Consider the following 24,386-nt stretch of genomic DNA (forward strand, 5'->3'; position numbering starts at 1 on the left):
ACACACTTCGACACACTTCTGACAAGTGGCTCATTGTCATGCTGCTGAACGTTTCAGAAATAACTTGTGTAATTTAGCACCAAAGTACAGGAGGGATGGATGTGAAGAAGTGCAATATGAAAATTATTTTTGCTGATATTTTGTTATCAGAACTCTTATTACATTTTTTGTTTGGTGCCCCTCTGGCTGGAGTCCAGTGATTTATGTCAGGTGTCATTCAGTATGTAACTTTGGTCACGTGACAAAGGGTGGTTGTGTAGCTTGAGACTACAACAGGGTTGTCACATCATCATAGATAGCAAGTAAACCATGAGTTCAGGTGATTTTATCACAGGTACTGCAGTGTCTGAAGTCAAGAATGAATGAAAAAAACAAATTTCCCCTCTTAATCCTGAGCAGTCATGAAGAGTCCAGTTTGGTTTTGTTTACCAGCATTTTGAGATATCTATTGCTGAGACTATTGACTCCATCTCAAGACAATGGGGCTCAACTCATTTATTTTTGGCACTCAAACCAGTGAAAGTGATGTTTGAAACACTCAGCAGCAATTTGTCTCTTCAGAAAAAAATGTGCTGGGTACTCAGACCTCACTGTCGTGTGTTGTCTTTACTTTTACTGCTATTGTATTTTCCAATTTACCAAAGGTTCAGAGATGGACACATAAAGCACATGTTTTGGGTTATGGTGTTTTGGGTGTACTGACCCTTAACTGATCAGTTCATGTGTTTTTATCCAGCACCACTCCAGGGGAGATACTCACTTGGCGGCGAGTCAAGTGAATAGATATTGTAAAGATGTGCTCAGTGAATATTTTTCCGCCAACAAAAACATTTTTCAAGAAATTGAGATCTTTCCTTTTAAAGTTTACACAGACTGTAGAACTTTACTGAAGATGGTGTGGGCTTCAGTGTGTTTTGACTTTTGCAGGCTATGCTCTGCTGGAGCTCTGATCTATGGCCTTGTCACCGTGAAAGATACATTCTATTGTCTTTTCTTGGTATTGAATTAGTAATGGAAGATGGACCTAATCATGACCAGTGTAACACCTGACTTTTCTCTTCCATTTTGTTGTACATCCTGGGCTATAAAAATCTTTGGGCCCAGATTACAGTATAACTCTGTTTGGGGGCAGTGTAAATCCCTGGGATTTTTACATTTGCTCATCCCCATCCCATTCAGTTGTTTCCTACCACAGCTCTTGGGATTAATCGGATAGAGAAGGGGGCAGGGAGTCCGCTGGAAGCTGGCTCTTTCAGCTCTTGCTTTGAGGATGATGGTCAGCAGCCATTATGTAAGCCAAGTGGATTTCAAATGCATAGTTGAGCCGTTCTCCTCTGTGATGCATGATGCCTTTGTCTGTGTTCCACTAACCGGGAAGCCCACGCACGCTATGCAACAGACATGCAAACACTATTGTACAGTGGGCTATACAGTCCCTGCTTGTCTGTACACTGCATAGTCCTTCACATTGTGAAGGACACTAATGCCCACCAACACTTTTTTTATAGATGCTCACCTTGAGATTCCTTTGCAGACAGAACCTGATCGCTTCTGTGTCAGATTTACCACATGTGAGTCAGATGACGCAGAGAAAAATGCCTGACATACAAAATATTCATTGGATGTGTTCCACCTTGGATACAATTACATTACTCAGGCAGATTTGTAGCAGAGCTGTCACAGTTGATCCTTAACAAAAAAATATGAATAGAGGACAAGCCAAATAACACAATTTAAAGGTGTTTGTGCATAAAGAACAAGAAGAACAATTCAAATACACCCAGGTTCCAGGTTATTAGGCACACCTAGCTGAAGTCAACTGAATCTAATTCAACAGCCCTGCAATAAATCTTTCTTTAAGTTATCATGTTCAGTTGTTGATAAAATTGTTTTAGAGAGATGCTGATTTACCTTTATAGCCATTCTGGAGAATGTAGTACATACACATACTGCAGTATATATCTTTTTATCAATGAGACCATGTGGACTTAAGGTAATTAGACCATATTTGCTGTAGTTGTGTGTGTATTGCGGACTCTTTCATTAGCAGTTTAACCTCCAGATGATCTGGTTTAGATAATCTGGTTAAACTGCTGATTAACCAACAAGCCAGTCTGATCATCCGACTGCTCGGACTGCTCTGTAGTGTGGTTGTGTCCCAAGAGAATGATGATGGCCAAAAAAAAAAAAAGAAAAAAAGAATTGCAATAAACTTGCATTTTGTGAGTGATACTGAGTGAACTGAACACAGGACTGAAGCAAGATCCTCCATCAATATCAGATTTTATTTTGCATATGAACAATTCCTGATATCCATGCATACAGTATAATGAGCTCACAAGGTGGCGAAGAGAGAGAGAGAGAGAGAGAGAGAGAGAGAGAGAGAGATTTTTGTTATTTACTAAAATATATATTCCACCTAATGAAAGGGACAGTATTGCAGGGCATAATAAAGACAGCAGCAACACACATTGCTTGCACTCAGTGTTACAGTGTCACAAATGAGGTTACTAAAATTGATTAACTTCATTTATAAACTTCTGGTTATATTTTCAACCACCATTTCTGTAGAAATTGCTTCTTTTTTTTTCTTTTTCTTTTTTTTTTTTATTGGCCTCGAAATTTTGTCTTCACTTTACTGGAACCTGATATATCTTACTATACATCTACATGACATTTCATACAAAATAAATACTTATATGATGCATGATACATTTATATCATCACTGTAAACATAAAAACAAAACCAACATCATATATTTACTGTACTACAGATACTGCAGAGTCAAACAAAAGTGCTTGATAAAAGACAAAGATAATATGCACCCCTGTTCTTACTGTGATTGTTCAGAGGTCAGATAGCACCGTATGACATGTGTGGACAGCCTAGAGGATAGAAGCTGTTGTATAATTATATTTGGTATTTTTCCTGCTCATCTTTCTTTTTTCTTTTTTTTTCCTTTGTCAGTCACAGCAAATCTGTTCACGTCCTCTCAGTATCCCTCTGTGTTCTGGATCAGACAGAGTCCACCTTGACCTGGTTATTGTTCGTCATGAGCGGGGACGGTTTACTCTTGAGCCTCTCCCCTGCGTCATTTGAGCTGTCCTGGAAGAAGATGCGCGCCGTGCACACCGACACTACAATGCGCTTGTACTCGCGCCGGAAGTTCTGGTTCAGCACACCGTACACGATGGCATTAAGGCAGCTGTTGAAGTAGGCCATGAAGTAGCTGGCCACAAATAACCACTCGGGGATGAGGGGGATCACTACCTCCGGTTTGATCGCTACGGCCAGGCCGATGAAGTTGAGCGGCGCCCAGCAAACGGCGAAGAGCACAAACACCACAAACATGGTGACAAAGTTTCTAACGTCGTGCGGCGTTAGCTTGGGCCGATTGTCTGGTTTGACCCGTCTCCTCACCTGTATGACCAGTATCCAGATGCGCAGGTAGCAGTAGGTGACAATCATGATGGGTAAAATAAAGTGAAAGAAAACCACTGCGATAGTGTACGCTGAGCTGGCTGACTGTTCGAAGGTGCAGGAGTAAACCCGCGGGTCGTACTGAAGCGAACCCACGAAGAGGTTGGGCACGATGGCCACCACAGTCAGCGCCCAGATGAGCATCACATAGCAGACGGAGTTTTTGTCACTGTACAGTTTATCATACTTGAGGCTGTGGCAGATATAACAGTATCGGTTGATGGCGATGCCGGTGATGTTGAAGATGGAGCCGATGACGCTGACGCCCATGAGGAAGCCGCTGATCTGGCAGTGGACGTAACCCAGGTTCCAGCCATTGTGGAAGATGGAGGTGAGGACCAGAGGGTACGGGTAGATGGCAACCACAAGGTCTGCCACTGCCAGGCTCACCACGAAGATGTTCCCTACAGACAACACACACCCAGAGGAGAGACAAGGAAGGACGCATGAGTCACTGACAACAGAAGCAGAGCATCCAAATGAGCAAGATAAAGAGAGACACTGTCAAATTATTCATTCAGAAACATTGTGGAGGTATCTGCCTGAACCACTGATTTGCTTGTTTTGGCATATTTACTCTTCCCCCACTTCTCTGCCAGCCATTTGTTCCAATGTGGAGAAAGTTATAGTGATGGAAAAATTATAGAACAAATATCAGCGTACAGAGAACAAATCATGAACATCATAGAAAAAAACTCTGTAAACATCTCTAGTCCCCAAGGAGATTCATGAAGGAACCATTTCAATTTTATTCTTTAACACATGCAAAACTATCACCCTGAAGGTGTTCTGTGTGACGATCTAAATCAAAGTTCTTTAAATTTAACAGAAATGCAAAAGCTGCCTGGCAGGATGGATAATCCTTTTGAAAATCCAAAAGAGCTATGCCATGTTTTGGAAAATGGTTGGCAGTAATTTTAAGAGTACCCGATTTGTAAATATGCAAAAACATGCAAAAACACCAGCGCAGTCCTTTAGAGACCTCCGTTTGTTTTTGTTGCTACTTCGTTACATAAGCCGCAGGGAAAGGGCCTCAAGGCTGGACGCTGAGAGGGAATGCATCTGCAAGTTTAGCATTGTGTGTGTGTGTGTGTGTGTGTGTGTGTGTGTGTGTGTGTGTGTGTGTGCGTGCGTGTGTGTGTGTGTGTACTTGTGTGAATGCGTAAACATGTTTGGGAGTTTCCCCGGTTGATTTGGCGTGTGTGAACTTCAACTTGCTTTCAACTGTCACCTTTTGATGTTGGTGAATAATGAAAGGGAGGAGGGGGTCCCTGTCGCTAAATAATGCATTTTTCTAATTGCCGGCAAGGACTCCACATTGTGCGTGCCAGGCGAACATGATCTACAGGCGGGGCGGTAATCAAGGGCACACAAGTGCATTCTTTGTCCCCAAACTGATGGGAAAATTATACATGACCTGTCGGAGAACACACTGAGGCATGTGGAGAGGCGAGAGTCAGCGGCTGTGATCTTCACCCTCTCTCAAGTGCAATGCATGACGTACTTCAAACAGGCTAAAGAGCAGATATCTTGTTACGCTCTGTGGGATGAATGTGCAATGAAGGCACCGCTTTGTGTCTCCAGTTTTCCTTAATTATGCATTTTAGCATCATTTACTGTTGAGCGGCCTTTCATTACAGGTACCGCAGGATCCTAACATGCAGCCTCACAGCATTTTCACAGCTGTCACTTGTGTATCAGTGGAACGTGTTGCATTTATAGTAGTAAGCACCATATTACGAGGTCTAATGACAAGTCCGGATTCACTTTCCCCAATGTGACAACACCCTGTCACAGCTGATATGATGCATTTACTGCATGTCAGACGGGAACTAAGCGCATCGTATATCTCCACAATCACTCCAGTGCAAGAGGCAATTTCATGTCTGCCATGACCCCCTGGCAGACCTGTCAGTCTCGCCCCAAGTACACAACTGATCAGCCCGGTGGTCTGTTATCTGCCATAGAACATACCAACCATTCTACTGCCAAGGATCACATGCAGCTATTAATTAAGTTTTGTCCTTTTATATCTGTCATTCAGCTGCCCTCTATATGGAATTAGGTGCACCTGCTGTTGTCACAAGATCCCGTGACTGCTTGAGAGCTTTACTGAATATATATATATATATATATATATATATATATATATGTGTGTGTGTGTGAGTGAGCGTGTGTGCTCTTGGACATTTATCTTTGTGAGGACTTTAGGGAGTAAGGATATGCTTACTGGAAAGTAAGAACATTTTTCTCCAAAATGTGCGTTCCCAAGGGCGACTGACGATTAAACAACAAACCCTGTGAGGCTTTTCTTGTTTCCCATGCGCTCATGTTCGTACATGTGCATCAGTTTGTGTGGCAAGATACAGGATACAAAGCGACATTATCAAACCACTGCTGCATATTGCCACTAGTGGCCAAAAACTCCACAGGATACCTTTGGTTTTAAGGGCCCAGTTAGAATTAGATTTAGGTTAAGGTTCAGAAGTGTTGGATTCTGGCACCTCTTAGACTTTTGGCCCTCACTGTAATTGTAGAGGTGGTAGAAGCAGCAAGCTGCAGCTTTTTTTTTGGCCACCTGGGAGCAACAAAACAAGATGTAAACACAACACTGACATATCACCACTTCATGAGGTTGTTGTGGCTCACATAAATGTCAGTAAGCAGTTGTTTATTTACACATCCAGCAGACATAAAGCAGCGTTTTCGTCCACCTGATTAATGTAGGTCTCATATTCGCTCTGCAGCTACAGCTCTGGTCTTCACTAACTCCAAATGGAAATACCTGCAGCTAAATGCTCCTCTGTGAGCTGCAGTCGGGTGATCATTGTCACTGTGTCATTACTAATGATTACTTGATCAGTTGTTAATATAAAAGAAAATGATTAGTGCGGATTAAGAGTGAAGGAATGTCAATAAACGTCCTCACAGGGTGTGTGAACTTATTTTAATCACAGTATGAGGAATTGCCCATTTGTGGTTAAACGGTTAGTCCCCTCAAGGTCAACCACTGAATGTTTTGGTTATTGGTAAAGCTTGAGGTTAGGGATGTAGTGGTTAAGGTTAGGGTAAGTCTGTAAGGAGTTACAAGTCTGTACGTGTGGGGGTGAGGGTGATGGCTGGCTGCAGCTAGTGAAGCCTCATGCTGTCAAATGAGAAACATACTTCTCATGTTTGGAGATGCTGCTGAGACAATGTGCAAACAGTCACGTTTAAGGGGCTCCCGCTCCCTCCCTCGTCCGTTCTTGACTGTAACAACCCTGTTACAAGGTTTTAAAGTCAAGTCGCTCAGTATGAACAGCCTTGACCTTGACAAGGTCATGTTATGAAGGGCCCACAGGCAGCTGGCTCTTTTGGCTGTTGGACTCTCTCACTCACTGTCTCCGTCACTGTGACTAGTCTTGTGATTGACGCATCCCTCAGAGTTTTCATTTGGCTTGAGGAGAGATATGGCCTGTGTGCTGTGTCCCCTTTTTTTCCTGTTTCTGCAATCCCACACTTTCAAACACTTTCTGTTAGGATTTTGGTACAGGTAAAGCCCGTCTGAGCTTTTTCACCACTGTAGCTCGCAATGAATTTTGACACAGAGCGGCAAGATAAAAAGATATGCGGTGCATTTAGACTGTATGCGGCCACACTGACTTTTCCTCACATTGTGTATTGTTGCAACATAATCTAAAAACTGAGATTTTCAGATTTTAGAATTGTTTTTCTGACATGATGCGAATGAAATACTGGCATCACATAAATATCAGTTTTTAACCATCATATATATCGATGCTTTGTGCGGTAATGACACCTGCTTCTCTATCAGCCCGGACCATCTGAATTAGGATTTTCGTCCCATTTTTCAGAGCACAGTCACTCTGGCTCAGTCGAGCTGAAAGTGAATCGTCTGTGAGCGGCTATACTGTGGTCTTTCCACAGATTTTCCAAAGGGATTTAAGACCTGGCTTTTACTGGGTCATATAAGGACTGTCACTTCCTTGTCCTGCAGCCACTGCAGTGATATGGAAGGGCTGTGATTTAATATGGAGCTTAGCGTAAGTGCAGCCAGGCAGACTATTTTATATTCTTAAATCTCTTGCTTCTACTTGTTCATTGACAACTTCTAATCTAATCATTTAAGCTCCACCTTCTTGGCTCTTCTCCATTCACAATTTAGTTGTCTCTTCTTTTAAATCAAATCAGGCAAGAAGAGGAAACTCCTTCTTACTTCATATTATCCAATCAAAATCAGACTGAAACATCTCCACTCACTAATCAGTGTGTATGTTATTTACAACCAGCGCCTCCTGCACTTCTGTCTCCGACACAGACATCAACATAACCAGAGGGCTGACCAATTATACAGTTATTCCACTGTAATTGGGCATTAACCCAAAATAAGTCTACGCCAACAGCTGATCTGCGTTTCATCAGTGGGACTCTGGATTCATAAACAGTCTCTTCTGACTGAGGTCGGTGCATATCCCTCGTGCGGGAACATAAACTGTCCATAACATACGGCTTCACATTTGGCTGCATATATCCTTCCTCCACCCTCACAGGTTCCCCTGTCCCTCTGCGCTGAGAAGAGCACCCACAGCAAGAGACTGCCACCTTCACGCTTTATATTACAGCAGGGATGTTGTTAACTGTCCTCCAGACTGCTGCGCATTACAGCTGAGAGTTACAGAGTTATATTATCCCTTGTTTCAGAGCAGTGTCTTCTCTGGGAGTCATGCTGTTTCTGGAGCAGTGATGTCTTTCAGTATTCTGACATGTTGCCCAGCAAAAGCTGCTCTAACTACTGTCATTCAAAATGTGCTATCGCAGCAAAACTTTAGTTCTGCCAGTGGTTCTTTGAATCTTTGTCACCTCTCTGACCGACGCCCTTACTGCCCAGTCGTTCAGTTTCAGCTTCCTGTCACATTCAGAACACATCAGCCTTGTGATAACTTGTATTGGATGTTTTTACACAGAAACGCAAATTAATCATTGAACCATGGTCTATTTTCATGTGAAATCTCAACATACGTATAGGTTGTTTCGTATCCTTCCCTAGATTTTCCCTGGAATAAGGCTGAACAATTAATCGACATATCGAAATCACCGTATGGCCAAGTACAACATCCAAATCACAGGAGGTGCAATTGTTTGATGAAGGTAAAATGTGTCACAACATACCATGAAGGAAGCATTGTGGTGCTACAGAGATGCTCCAGCCACAAATCATAGTCTCCTGATGTAGGAAACATATTTGTTTGATACATGCCCCAACAAAAAATCACATCGTAATTGCAATCTGCCAAAATAATCACAATTTTTTGCATATCGTTCGGCCGTTATGTTACGCCTCTGTCTCTGAATTCTCCCAGTTCCTCCAGTGGCAAGAATAAGTATGTGAAGCCCTTGGATTTACCTGGTGTCTTTATTGAACACACCCATTAAACTTTCACAGTGGTGGTGGAAAAAGTAAGTTATTATTAATTCAAATCAATCTTGTTTGTTCATTATTGTAACTTAGATGAAGATATGTCCACATTTCAAGACAGATTTATACATAAATTTCAAAGGTACTTTTCTCACCACTGTGTATATATGAGAAGCTAGCTATTATTATTTCTGGAGTTTTGGTGTAATTCCAGTAGAATGGATGATCCTTTAAAGACATCGGCCTACAGGCAGTCTGTGCAGACAGCTGTCTACCAACTCTTACAGGCTGTTACACTGATGAACACGAAGTGTGAATTTGATGTCTCTTTCTCGGAAAAGGAAGAAACAGGTTCTGATAATACTTAAACAGTATGGAGAATGTGGGTGTTTAATTTCTGATTTTGAGCAGCTGGTAGACTGTACAGTCATTTTGGAGCTTCACCACCCACTAAACCCCTGGAAGAGTCTGAGGCACTGTGTAAGGTATAATGTGCTGCAGGTTAGCAGCAGGAAGAGCAAGTCTGAAAATGACAGCATCGACACTCTGTGGCCTTTTGTCCTGACTGCACTAATGAACTAGGCATTTCATTACCCACGGTCAAAAGTCAAGTCTAACTGCATACCTTGTCAGGGGAAGTTACAGAGGTCAGCGTGATTGTGCAGAAAAAGCAGGTAAGGTCCTTTACTATGGCGCCAATGGCAGAACATACTGCAGAACGCTCATTTTAATGTATGATAATGTGTGAAAAACCACCCCAGGAATATGAATACATTTCAATATGTCAAGAATATGTAAATGTTGATTATAATTACATTCCGTATATACAGTAGTCAAATACATTTCTCTACTATGAATTCAAATTGTGAACGGCAGCACAAAGACTGGTGAAAGCTTTTGCTATAAGACGTGGGTATTTTCCTGACCTTGAAATGTACTTTGTTACTTTGGTATTTTCACGCCCAGTGGTGTGCGCGACACGGAAGAGGCAGCATAAAGGGATGATGGCACTTCCAAAATACATTGAGGCAGCACGAGGCGAGGTGTTTATAGTTTTACTGGAAAATGGGTCTTTTATGCTGAAAAGCAGATCCGTTTTTAATGCAACCTCATTCAGCTATTAATTTGGTGCAAGTAGGCTCAAACTAAATGCTTGGCAGAAATACACAGCAATTCCAAAACAGTAGTGAAAAGTAACACTGTTTGTTTTGTTTGTTTTTTTTTTTAAATCACACATGCTTTTTAACTGAAGGACATCTTGAGAAACACAACAAAGCTGAAGGTTTAATACAACTATAGCAAATGCTTTAGGGAATGTGAATGACTTCCTCTATAGCTATCTAAAGTTCCTATCTGCAGTTCCTCAAATGGCCACTTGGGGCTGACTCCAAAGGTGAGTCAATCCCTATAAACTGTCATGTTAAAATGCCCAACTTTAAAGCAGAAATAAACATGTTTATTTTATTATGTTTTGGTCTCTATAGCAAATTTCCTCCTTCATGACAACTGTACGGGTGTTAATCTTTATATAACTTAAGGCTTAGAGTTATGCATAATTGAGGATGTGCTGCTTTGATTGACAGGTGGGTGAGTTTATAGTTGCCACAAACTGGCATGCACAACGTCTTGGCTTCACACGCCCCAACTCGTTGCAAATTTTTATGGTTAGCTGGGAGTTAGGTGGAGTGAGGAGGCACTGCCAAGATGGCGATGGTGGGGCAGCCCGCTCTGAGCTTTAAAACTGCTCCGTATAGCTTCTGTGATAAGCAGATCCATCTTTATTTAAAGTCTATGGATGGAACACTTTGCTGATATACATGGGTACATATTCGGTGACCTTGCCAACATGACCTTGTGTTTGAAGTTGGTCTTTGTGCCTTTAAAACAGAGCCGTCAGTGTATAACCTCTGCAACTGTTCTTTTACTTCTAAGAAAACACACTTGTGTGGATTTTCCCTCTTCATTAATTCTGTAATGCTCTCACATGATTCAGCGATCAGTAACTGTGCCGACAAATCTGGAGGTCGTGAATAAAGATGAGCCCTTCATGAATGAAAAGACGTGTATGGTGTGTGTGTGTGTGTGTGTGTGTGTGCCTGTGACTCTGTGTTGGGGATATTTAGGAGTGTTGTGGAATTCACTCAAAATATCTCCCAGCTACCACTATGACAGAAAAAAAAAAATCGGATTATCAAAGCAATCCGTCCGGCAGAAATAGGTTGGCAGCTCCCGGGTGTGCACACAGAAATGTGACAAAACCGCACACAAAACAACAACTATGACTATGGAACTTTACTTGAACTGTATTAATAATAATCCAAGAAAAGAGAAATGGAGCGAGAAATAGAGGTGAGGCAAAATGGAGTAGAATTAAAACAGAGTGAGGAAAAGAAAGAGATGAAGGCAGCCCCATGAAGAAGCAGAGTGATTATGTCCCTGGGTCACTATTGGATTTGCGGATATTGTGTTTATGAATGAAGCCGGTGACAGGCGTGGATGATGAGACTCTCGGCAGGTTTAATCTCTTCACTTCTCTTACAGAACCTATTTCAAGAGTCTGGGATGAGCACAAAAACACACAGAACATACAGTACATTAATAATAAAACACGAGAGACAAAATCTGCCGGTCGCCTCCTCTGTTACTGTACAGAGAGTCTGTTTCCAGCTGCTGATGGAAGAGTGAAAACGGAAGCACTTTTGATATGGATTTAGGCAGAAGTGGCTTATTCCTACCCCGGTGTGGCAAAGGAAAGAAAAGGATTTACAAACTGACCTCAAGTGCCCTCTCTGCTGGGGAAGTGTACCGACCAGAAACAGCAGAGTGGAAAGCAGCATTATGAACTGTCAGCCTGATTCTAGTTTGCACCGAGCACCAGGGCTTTTTTCAGAAAGCAGCTGGCCCCAAGTAGCCTGAAGAATATTTAAATGTCAGAATCAAGTGTTAATCACCACAGTTAACACCAACACACACATACACACAGTGCCCGTTAGACAAAAAAAAAAAAAATCTTCCAAATTACTGTGACAGCACAATGCAATGTTTCTTTTTGTGAGCTTGCTTTTTAATTAGAGGTAATTTTCTGACTCGTGACATCCAAGCATGTTTATCACTGTGTGGCTCCTGTGTGAGTCTCTTATCAGGCCGAGGACGTTTTCCCATTGGGCAGGAGATTCCTTTTGAGATGAATCGGATTAGCACACAATATCCTTTATCCAGCACATTTTTCTCAAACAGTGGTGCATTTTCTGTTTCTAATAAGACAGGAATTTTGCTAACAGCAACACAACAGATCTCAAGACAGTATTTAGACTTTTGCTTTTACTAAAGGGGAAGATAAACAAGCTGCTGTCCTACTTGATGCTGTTATGGGCGTGCAGTTTGTCAACGCTAGAGATGCAATTTGAGCTAAGATTTTGGTCACATCTCAAACCCAGTGCGGTTAATTGGCCAACCTCGTCAAACATAAAAATAAATAAATAAATAAATAAAAAAACGTAAGCAGCCTCAATCTCAAATTGCTGGGCTCCTTTCTCACAGCCACCACTTGCAATTTTGAGGATCATGTGTTGTGAAAATACCTGTCCGCCACATTTACTTTCTCTGGTCAGGGAGCAGAGATGACAAAACACCACGGGTGGTGTCACACTGGATGTCAGCCAGGCCCCCACAGCTGGTGGCCTGACAAAGCCTGACAGGACCAGTCACGTCTTCCAGATAAAGCCCCCTAGACAAGTTGTCCAATGTCATGTTGTCAATCTGATTACACAGTCTTCATGTGTCATGGAATAGTGGCAAAACAGGATTTAAAAAATTAACCTGTTTGTCAGACCAAGCATGGAATTTAACAATGCTTGCTTATCTGTTATCTGCGTTTAACACCAGTATTGTCATCTTTAGTCACAGACGAACAAGTGTTTATCTGTCCATCACACTTGATGAACATCGGGTCATTGTGTGGGGGTTACTGTACTTCAGATCCCCTGAGGAGCAGTGGGGTTGGGTGAACCATGTGGCCACAGCTCTCTTAGCTGCTGGTGCTGCTAAGATTTACAGTGCTCCAGCTGCTCCCCAGTGAGCCACACTCTGTGGTTCAGCTAAAGCATCTGTTATAAACTGGAGAAAAAACCAATGTCATCTATACAGCTCTACACACTGTAGCATATTCTTTGTCTTCCTCTTACGGTCCAAGATTACAACTAGAGGACACTGCCAGCAGAGACTCTTATCTGAAGCTAAGTGCTGTTTGAATGAAGGTATTTCTGCGTGAGTTCCAGCTCCATCAAATTGTCATTAACGTGGCAGGTGCAGGTTATTTTGCTGATGCTAGTATCCAGAATGCATTTAACCCTTTTCACACTGGTGACATGTGAATGACGTACAGTTCAGCCACGTCTGAGGCTGCTGTTGCAGATTCATCTCCGGGCATCGCTGTTCACAGAAACCATAAAAGATGAAGCTGCAATTTTCCTGATTTTGAGAACCTTCATCGAGGTTGTGGTCTATACCGAACAAACTGTTCTCTCAAACTTTTCTCCTCTCCTATGCACCGAACTGACGGTCATCACTCTGGACAGATTCAGTATACACATGTGTGTGTTCTCGTACCTGTTAGAAGGTATCCTGTTTCAAATTGTGCTTATTGATATTAGCTCTTATTAGAGCTGAAACGATTAGCCAATTAATCCCTCAGTTGCAAAAGTAATTTTTTGCTGCTTGGACAAAACAAGACATTTAACGAGATCACCAGGGGATCTGGAATTTGTGACGGGCATTTTTTCCCTTTTTAATGACTAAACAACTAAACAACTAATGGAGAAACTAACAGGTAGATTAATGAGTAATGAAAATTGTGTATTAGTACTTAATGAATCTCGATTATACTTCTTGATAAGAAAAGAAATCAAAACATTTGACAAGAAAAACTACCTTGACTTTCAGCTATGTTTAACTGAGTAAAACACAAGAAAATATAAATCTTCTTTATCCGTTTTCTTTTTTTCACACGAATTGAACAGTAGTGTTGAGGGCTTTCCTCTTTAATTCGAATAACATTACAATGATAAACCAGACTACTGTTGTTCTCTTAAGTGATGCTGAGTGGACAATAATGATGCCAAACCATCTGAGAGATAAAGCGAGGAAGTATTTTGGATTGGACACCACTGGTGGAAAGTTAAGGCTATTTTCTGATAACTGTGTTACATGAACCTTAACTTGTCACGTGAATGATCACAACATCTATTTTACAAAATGGTTTAGGATTTGGTTACGCAGGTTGTGTTTAAATTGATTCATACAAATTACATGTAAGGTCAAATTTGTTCAAAATCGAACCTTGAAACTCGAACAGCCCTGCTAGTGTTAGCTGCTTAAGGTTAAGTAGTGGGATGACCAATGGGGACATGAATAACACTTTATTTTATTCTACCATGCCGCAGAATGGTTTGGTTTATGTTAGAAATACTTCCTCTGATTATCAGACATATATTGTTCACACGAGAGATACACTTATGACTGTTGATCACTTTACTGTGTTTTTGTGAAAGGTTAGTGTAAGCGTTTTACAAAACCAACTAACAATCCAAACTGAAAAAAGACCACTTGCATACACAAAATGAGCCTTTACACATAAAAACACACACAGGAACATGCACAACACTTACAATGTCACAATAAAGGTAGTCTATAGCGGAGTATGAATTACTTTATTTCCTGTGTTGAAAGTCTTTCAAACACAGTGGAACAAAATGATAGTGCAGGCATGCGCTTCAACAGACACAATGTCGATTAAACTGGTTTGCTGAAAACGCAATTTTTGGGGCGGTTGTCACCCTTGTGTCCCATCTCTCCACTCTCCCGCCCCCCACCCCCCACCCCCTCCTCACTGTTCCACAGGTGATTCCAGTCTGCGTAGTAGAGTAGCTGCCTGAAAGGCAGACCAGTGCAGAGCATGGCAGGGGGCTGATGGGTTGACCCAGATAGGGGGAGACAGACTTAAAGTTCAACCAGGACAGTCGGGATAGGTTTTACAGTGTCGTGGTGAAAACTGCCTCTCTCTTTCTTGATCTCTCTTAAACACACACACAAACAATTGATTCTTCTCCACCTGTCTCCTTTAAAAAAACAACAACAAAAAAAAAAAAAACACAGATCCAGTGCTTAAAGTTGATATCTACAGTTCATACAGCGACAGCATCTCACTCAAATTTGCAGCGTTGATTGTATGCCTGCTCCCGCCCCAAGGGTGGTTTAATTGTTTTCCTAATGTACGCCTCAGCTGATTTAATCTTCAACTCATCCGGGAACAGAAACATATTATGAAAATACCATGCATTATTTCCACATATTGATCTGCCTCTACATCATTTATTGCTTTTCCAAGCTCTTATTGTGTGTGCTTGGCAATTGGATTTGAGGTCCCTTGGGCACAAACATTATATCAGATACTGTATGAGCAATGAGTGTCCAGACTTACACTTTGTTTAATATTACTAAAAGCCAGAGGCTCTTTGTACCCCACTAATCCTGCTGGAGCTCCAGCCACGACTAGGAGCAGAATCGGGATGTTTTAAGCACTCTCCATGTGACCATCTGCAGACAGTAAACCTCTGTTCATTCTGTAACAGTAGCCCTCTTGTTCTGCAGAGCCTTGGATTTGCATGCCTCTTTATGTAACATGACTTCTGTTGTCTTTTTCTGACCAAATCCCGAACTTTGTCTTTGGCAAATGAATCACTATGTTGGAAATAACATGATGGTTTTCAATAATGTTATCTGTTCCCGGATGAGTTGAGATTAAATCAGCTCGAGGCGTAACATTAGGGAAACAATAACCCTGCGCGAGAGGACATACAATCAACGCTGCAAAATTTGAGATAGTGTCGCTGTATGAACTGATAGATCAAACTTGTCACAGCACTGGGATCTTGTTGTTTTTTTTTTTTTGTTGTTGTTTTGTTTTAAAGAGACAGGTGAGGAGAAGAATCAATTGTTTGTGTGCTGTGTTTAAGAGAGATTCAAGAAAGAGAGAGTGCAGTTTTTCACCACGAGCACTGTAAAACTATTCCGCACTGTCCTGGTTAGAACTTTAAGTCTGTCTCCCCCTATCTGGGTCAACCATCAGCCCCTGCCAATTGCTCTGCACTGGTCCTGCCTTTCAGGGCAGCTACTCTACTACGCAGCACTGGGAATCACCTGTGGAACAGTGAGGAGGGAGTGGGGGAGGTGGGGGCGGGAGAGTGGAGAGCTGGGCACAAGGGTGACAACCGCCCCATAAAATTGCGTTTTTCAGCAAACCAGTTTATCAATTGTGTCTGGCCAAGCGGAAGTGCCTGTCACTACTCATTTTGTTCCACTGTGTTTGAAAAGGACTTTCAACACAGGAAATAAAAGTAATTCATTACTGCCGCTATAGCTTTACCTCTTATTGGTGACAATTGTAAGTGTTGTGCATGTTCCTTGTGTGTTTGTTATGTGTAAAGGTCATTTCTGTGGTAGTGCAGAGTGGTGCTTTTTCAGTTGGATTGTTAGTTGGTTTGTAAAACGTTACACTAACCTTTCACAAAACACAGTAAAGTGACAACAGTCATAATGTATCATTGGTGTAACTAATAATGTCTGATAATCAGAGGAAGTATTTCTAACATAAACCAAACAATTACTGCGGCATGGTCGTAGAGTAAAATAAGTGTTTTCATTGTCCCCATTGGCATCTCCACTATTAACCTTAAGCAGCTAGACACTAGCAGGGCTGTTCGGTTTCAAATGTATCGATTGTTAACATATATTGACCCAATTACATGTAATTTTGTATGAATGCAATTTAAACACAACCTGCGTAACCAAATCCTAAACCATTTTGTAAAATAGAATGTTGTGATCATTCACGTGACAATTAAGGTTCAGTGTAACAAGTTATCAGAGAAATAGGCCTTAACCTTTCCACCAGTGATGTCCAAATCAACAATACTTCCTCGCTTTATCTCTCAGATGGTTGGCATCATATTGTCCACTCCAAAGCATCACTTAAGCGATACTAACATAGTCTGGTTTATCATTGTCAATGTTATTTCGAATTTAAAAGAGGAAAGCCCTCAACCACTAACTGTTTCAATTCGCTGCTAAAGAGATAGAGACTAAAAGAGATATATAATATTTCTTGTGTTTTACTCAGTTAAACATAGTCTGAAAGTCAAGGTAGTTGTTCTTAACATCATGTTTTGGATTTCTTTCTTCTAATCAAGAATACTAATGCGAGATTCATTAAGTACCTAATACACAATTTTCCATTACTCATTAATCACCTGTTAGTTTTCTCCATTCAGTTGTTTAGTTGTTTAGTCATTAAAAAGGGGGAAAAAATGCCCGTCACAAATTCCATGATCCGCTGGTGATCTCGTTAAATGTTCTTGTTATTGTCCAAGCATGCAAAAAATTACTCCACAACTGAGGATAATGCGGCTAATCGTTGCAGCTCTCAATAAGAGCTTAATATCAAATAAGCACAATTTGAAACAGGGATACCTTCTAACAGGTACGCAAAGGCACACACATTCATGTACACCTGATCTGTCCCAGAGTGATGACCGTCAGTTCGTGGCATAGGAGGGTAGAAAAAGTTTGAGAAACAGTTTGTTCGGTATAGACCACAACCTCGATGTAAGGTTCTCAAATCAGAAAATTGCAGCTTCATCTTTATGGTTTCTGTGAACAGCAAATGGCCGGAAGATGAATCTGCCAACGAGCAGCCTCAGACGTGGCTGAACTGTACGTTCATTCACATGTCACCAGGTGAAATAAGGGTATAATGCATCTGGCATCTAGCATCCAGCAAAATAACCTGCCACCTGCCCACGTTAAGTGACTAATTTGATGGAGCTGGAACTCACGCAGAAATACCTTCATTCAAAACAGCACTAGCTTCAGATGAGTCTCTGCTGGCAGTGTCCTCTAGTTGTAATCTTGACCGTAAGAGGAGGAGACAAAAGAATATGCCTAACAGTGTTAGAGAGCTGTTATAGATGACATTGGTTTTTTCTCCAGTTTATAACAGATGCTTTAGCTGAACCACAGCAGGTGTGGCTCACTGGGGAGCAGTGGAGCACTGTAAATCTTAGCAGCACCAGCCAGCTAAGAGAAGCTGTGGCCAGCATGGTTCACCCCAACCCCACTGCTTCCCTCAGGGGGATCTGAAGCTACCAGTAACCCCACACACAATGACCCCGTGTTCATTTCAGTGTGATGGACAGATAAACACTTGTTCGTTCTGTGACTAAAGATGGACCAGATACTGGTAGTGTCAAAAACGCAGATAACCAGATAAAGCAAGCATTGTTAAATTCCATGCTTGGTCGAACAAACAGCGTTAATTTTTTTAAATCCTGTTTTGCCCAAACTATTCATGACACATGAAAGACTGTTGTAATTCAGAATTGACAACATGAACATTGGGACCAACTTGTCTAGGGGGCTTTATGCTGGAAGAAAAACGTGACTGGTCCTGTCAGGCTTTTGTTCAGTGCCACCAAGCTTGGGGCCTGGGCCTGACATCCAGCTGTGACACCACCCGTTGCGTGTTTTGTGGCATCTCTGCTCCCTGACCAGAAGAAAGTAAATGTGGCCGGACAGAGGTATATTTTCACAACACATTGATCCTTCAAAATTCTTGCACAGTGGTGGCTGTGAGAAGGAGCCCGCAATTTGAGATTGAGGCTGCTTACGTCTTTTTTATTTATTTATTTATTATTTTTCATGTTTGAACCGAGGTTGGGCCAAAATAACCGCATGGGTTTGAGACTAAGTGTTAACAAAATCTTACTCAAATTGGCATCTTCTAGCGTTTGACAACTCTGCCACGCCAAAACAGCATCACAGTAGGACAGCAGTCTTGTTTATCTTCCCCTTTAGTAAAAGCAAAAGTCTAAATACTGTCTTGAGATCGTTGTTGTTGCGTTAGCAAATTCCTGTCTTATAGAACAGAAAATGCACCACTGTTTGAGGAAAAATGTTGCTGGTATAAAGGAATATATGCTGTGCTAATCCGATTCATCTCAAAAAGGAATCTCCTGCCAATGGGAAAACGTCCCTCGGCCTGATAAGAGACTGCACACAGGAGCCACAGACAGTGATAAACATGCTTGATGTCACGAGTCAAGAAACATTACTCTAATTAAAAAGCAAGCTCAACAAAAAGAGAAACAATTGGCATTGTTGCTGTCACAGTTAATTTTGGAAATTTTTTTTTTTTTGTTGTCTAACCGGGCACTGTGTGTATGTGTGTGTTGGTGTTAACTGTGGTGATTAACACTTGATTCTGACATTTAAATATTCTTCAGGCCTACTTGGGGCCCAGCTGCTTTCTTGAATAAAGAGCCGCTGTGCTTCGGTGCAAACTAGAATCAAGGCTCGACAGTTCATAATGCTGTCACTCTGCTGTTTCTGGTCGGTACACTTCCCAGCAGAGAGGGCCAACTTGAGGTCAGTTTGTAAAATCCTTTTCTTTCCTTTGCCCAACCGGGTAGGAACTAACAATCTACTTCTGGGCCTAAATCCATTATCCAAAAATGCTTGTTTCAACTCTTCCACTCCAGCAGCTAGAAACAGACTCGCATCTGTTACATAGTAACAGAGGAGGCGACGGCAGATATATGTCTTCGTGTTTCTTAGTTATTAATGTGACTGTATGTCTCTGCTTGTGTCTTTGTTGTGCTCATGCCCAAGACTCTTGAAATAGGTTCTGTAAGAGAAGTGAAGAGAGTTAAACTGACCGAGAGTCTCATCAATCCACGCCTGTCACGGGTCATGCATAAACACAATATCCGCAAATCCAATAGTGACCCAGGGGACATTAATCACTCTGCTTCTTCAGTGGGCTTGCCTCCATCTCTTTCTTTTCTCACTCATGTTTTAAATTCTAACTCCATTGCCTCAACCTCTATTCTCGCTCCATTTCTCTTTCTTGGATTCATTATTAATACATGGTTCAACGTCAAAAGTTCCGTCGTCATAGTTGTCTGTTTTGTAGTGCGGTTTTGTCAACCATGTTTCTGTGTGGCACACTCTGGGAGCTGCCAACCTTGATTTCTGTCCGGACGGTATTGCTTTGATAATCCGATTTTTTTTTTTCTCTGTCATAGTGGTAGCTGGGAGATATTTTCGCAGTAAGAAGTTCCACAAACACTCCTAAAGATATACCAATGCACAGCAGTCACAAGGACATGACACACACACACGACATCACACTCCGCATACCGTCTTTGCTTTAGAAGGCGAGCATATTTATTCACTGACCTCCCAGATTTGGTCGGCCACATGTTACTGTCGCTATATCGTAGCCATTACAGAATTGAGATGAAGAGAGGGAAAACAAACACAAGTGTGCTCTCTCGGCTATAGAAGTAAACAGAACAGTTGGCAAGCGGTTTATACACGAGGGGGGGGGGGGGGGGGGGGGGGGGTGAGGTGGGCTAGTGGGGGGGGAGAGGGAGGCGGGCGCCGGGGGGGGTGTGGGAGGGGCCATCGCGCGCGCGGAGGGTTGTGGGGTGGCGTGGGAGGGTGGGGGTGACGGCTCTGTTTTTAAAAGGCACAAGACGCAACTTCAAACACAAGGTCATGTTGGCGAAGAACTCCTATATATGAGTGGTTACCCATGTCATTCACCGTAGCACAGGCGAAGATGCAAGGTGATCTCGAGAAAGTGTGATAAGAAGACTCGTATCACTCTGGAGGCCTCTATTGAGAGACCGCCGCAAAATATGTTATATATAGACGTACGCACCGCGCGCTCGCGCTGCGACAGAGCAGTATACGCGCACGCGCGCTCGCTCTCACTCTCGTTACTCATAGTTGTCTATGTGAAGAGATTAAAAAGCGCGATCGAGATAGATTGAGCAGCACGTATATATGCTCGTGTGAGGCACGGCGAGACTATATAACTGACACGTATCAGCTACAGAAAGAGGTCCAGAGCGAGGTCACTATATATATGTCTATATAGTCTCACACGTACATATATATATATTGGTCGCCAGAACGCAAGCGCACTCGCTCTATATATATACGAATATATATATGTACGTGATATGTATATAGACACACACCACCCACCACGCCTAGCGAGAGTTTTGAGTGACTCGAGGGGAGAGTATATATCGACTGAGAGTGAGTTATATGTGTATCGCCTCACTCTCTCAAGAGGTTACACCACGCTCGATACAGAATCAGCGAGGAGGAGTGAGAGCCGAGTCACGCCGAGTAATAGTAGAGAGGGAGAGATTGCTATACACAGGGTATAGTAAAGCGAATTAGTATGCTATAGATTGGCGCTATATATACTCTCATCTACATATACTCGTGCGAGTGTCTGAGAGAGTGCGTCCGCTCTCTCTAAGTAGAACTAAGAGAGAGAGAAGTTGAGAGACAACGAGCTGGGGGTTATATTTGAGGAGGTTTATGTGTATACTATATGTAGTAACTCAATGGATAGTCTATGCAAGCTCTACACGTGTAGCGCAAGGGAGATGAGGAGTTGCATCTCGTATGTTGGAGAGAGACTAGAAGCGGGGCACTCTCGGCGCCGGGTGTCAGAGTATGTTGAGAGGGAGAGCCGATCTGCCGATACGGAGGAGCGAGATATATGAAACGGCTAAGCATGTCTGCCGTGTACATGCGATGAGTCTCTCGCCACGGAGTGCACTCACTCTGCCTTTAGGCTATGTGTGTGCGGAACCTGGTCTCGAAACTGAGGGCGTGAAAATAACCCAAAGTCACAAAGATATATCATATGCGGAGAGGAGGGGTGACTCTCACTACGCCAGAGAGTATTCATGATGGCCGTGTCTTCACTGCCATGGGTTAGATGAAGTCCATAATTGAGAGAGAAGATAGACTAATTTATTGTGAATAGGATCAGACTCTCACTCACTCGCTTATATAACATATGCACTAGTTACTGAATAATACACCATCATACTAGTACAGCGAGGAAGAGGCCTGTATTCACAGCGCACACCTCTCACTCACTCACCATACACGAGATAGGCACCGCCTCTCGCACGTGAAGGTGAAATACCGCTTGTGTCTCTGAGAGGGAGCGCTCTCACTCGCTTAGTGTGTATGTGCCTGTACCAGTTTACGGAGCAGATACGAGCTGATGTATATCGCTCACCGACTCTCTATATATATGTGAGCAGACGAGAGAGCGAGCGGGCTCGCAGACACGAGAGAGTGCTAATATGTCCGTATGAACTCGAGTCGATGGATCCGTATGTAATGGAGAGAACGTATCCAAGGAGAAGGGCCACAGATGATGTTGCGAGCGGGCAGAATAGCTTATGGGAGTCAGTATATATCTCCACCGGAGATTCGTAAGAATAATACGAGACGTGGAATCACTTCAAGATTTAGTGGGCTGCGAGAGCGTCGCACACTCACACACTCCGACTGTGTATATGGGAGCGCGACGCTCACGACTAGAGAGCGAGAGAGAGGCAAACGAGCGCGCGCGCAGCGAGCGTCCACTACTTGGAGTTTAAAAGCGACTTATATTAGTCTTCGCCATGTTGTCACAGAGCGAGAGAGTGCGCAAACGCACTTCGCGCTCAATTTCAGTCACGAGGTGGGTAACTGCCAATTTGGTAAAGAGTTGTGGTAGACGCACGCCTAGTTGCTGTCACTAGACTCGTGCCTTAGTAGGAAGGAGTAATCTTTGCTAAAAGGGTTCATATCCTATTCTATCACTCTGGATATTCACTACGCGCAGCATCGCCCAGAAATATATAGCTTCTTATTCCAGTGGTAAGAGACAAGTAGAAAAGACACTTCTTCACTTGTGTGTATATATGGTTTAGGATCTGTGCCTTGTAAGTATATAAGACTACTGATATGTGTCAGTTCTTATAGTTATGACACACTCATGATTACACAAAACACGAGAAGTGTGAGTTGTGTATATATATAGAGGAAATCGTTACTTTTTCCACCAACTCCTACTGTGGATTAATGGGAGTGGTGTTGCAAAGAGCAGGCACACCGAGTATATATTGCCAAGGGCTTCACATACTTATTCTTGCCAACTCGGAGGCTGAGAAATGCCAAGACCACACCACCGCACGCCGCTCCACATAGACGAACCGATAGGAGCGATATGCAAGCAAAAAAATTCATTGGATTTATTTTGGCAAGATTGCAATTACTGATGTGAAATTATTGTTGGGAGCTTGCTATCAAACAAAATATGTTTCCTACATCAGGGAGACTATGATTTGTGGCCCGGACGCATCTCTGTAAGCACCCACAATGCTTCCTTCACTGGTAATGTTTGACACATTTTACTTCTTCAAACAAATTGCCACCTCCTGTGATTTTGGATGTTTGTTACTTGGCCATAACGGTGGATTTCGATATGTCGATTAATTGTTCAGCCTTATTCCAGGGAAAATCTAGGGAAGGATACGAAACAACCTATACGTATGTTGAGATTTCACATGAAAATAGACCATGGTTTTCAATGATTAATTTGCGTTTTACTGTGTAAAAACATTCCAATTTACGGAAGTTATCACAAGTGCTATGTTTCTGAATGTGACAGGAAGCCTGAAACTGAACACGGGCAGTAGATCGGGCGTCGGGTCAGAGAGGTGACAAAGATTCAAAGAACGCACTGGCAGAACTAAAGTTTTTGCTTGCGATAGCACGATTTTTTTGGAATGACAGTAGTGTAGAGCAGCTTCTTGCTGGGGCAAGCATGTCCAGAATACTGAAGAGACATCACTGGCTCCAGAAACAGCATGACTCCCAGAGCAAGACACTGCTACTGAAAGCAAGGATAATATAGTACGTCTGTAACTCCTCAGCTGTAAATGCGCAGCAGTCCTGGAGGACACGTTAACAACATCCTGCTGTAATATAAAGCGTGAAGGTGGCAGTTCTTGCTGTGGGTGCTCTTCTCAGCGGCAAGAGGGACCAGGGGAACCTGTGAGGGTGGGGAAACGGATATCAAATGCAAGCCAAATGTGCAAGCCGTATTTATGGACGCAGTTTAATGTTCCGCCGAGGGAATTATGCACCGAGCCTCATCAGAAAGAGACTTGTTTATGATATCCAGAGTCCACTGATGAAACGCATGATCAGCTTTTGGCGTAGAGCTTACTTTTTGGGTTAATGCCGCATTACAGTGGAATAACTGTATAATTGGTCAGCTCCTCTGGTTATGTTGATGTCTGTGTCGGAGACAGAAGTGCAGGAGGCGCTGGTTTGTAATAACATACAACACTGATTAGTGAGTGGAGATGTTTTCAGTCTGATTTTGATTGCGATAATATGAAGTAAGAGGAAGTTTCCTCCTTCTGCCTGATTGATTTAAAAAGAAGAGACAACTAAATTGTGAAATGGAGAAGAGCCAAGAAGGTGGAGGCTTAAATGATTAGATTAGAAAGTTGTCAATGAACAAGTAGAACAGAGAGATTTATAGAATATAAAATAAGTCTG

General features: G+C 42.5%; 1 protein-coding gene across 1 annotated transcript in view; it reads right to left on the reverse strand.

Annotated features, from left to right (window-relative positions):
- Positions 1 to 2,711: 2,711 nt before the first annotated feature.
- Positions 2,712 to 24,386, reverse strand: part of mtnr1a (melatonin receptor 1A) — a 42,988-nt gene continuing 21,313 nt past the window's right edge. Inside the window, exon 2 of the mRNA XM_022738159.1 lies at positions 2,712 to 3,885. Coding sequence (XP_022593880.1) covers positions 3,017 to 3,885 — 869 coding nt within the window. The 3' untranslated portion in view covers positions 2,712 to 3,016. The remainder of the gene's footprint in view (positions 3,886 to 24,386) is intronic.

Source organism: Seriola dumerili, unplaced genomic scaffold (genome assembly GCF_002260705.1).
Source record: "Seriola dumerili isolate Sdu_G_001 unplaced genomic scaffold, Sdu_1.0 BDQW01000035.1, whole genome shotgun sequence".
Taxonomy (NCBI): Eukaryota; Metazoa; Chordata; class Actinopteri; order Carangiformes; family Carangidae; genus Seriola; species Seriola dumerili.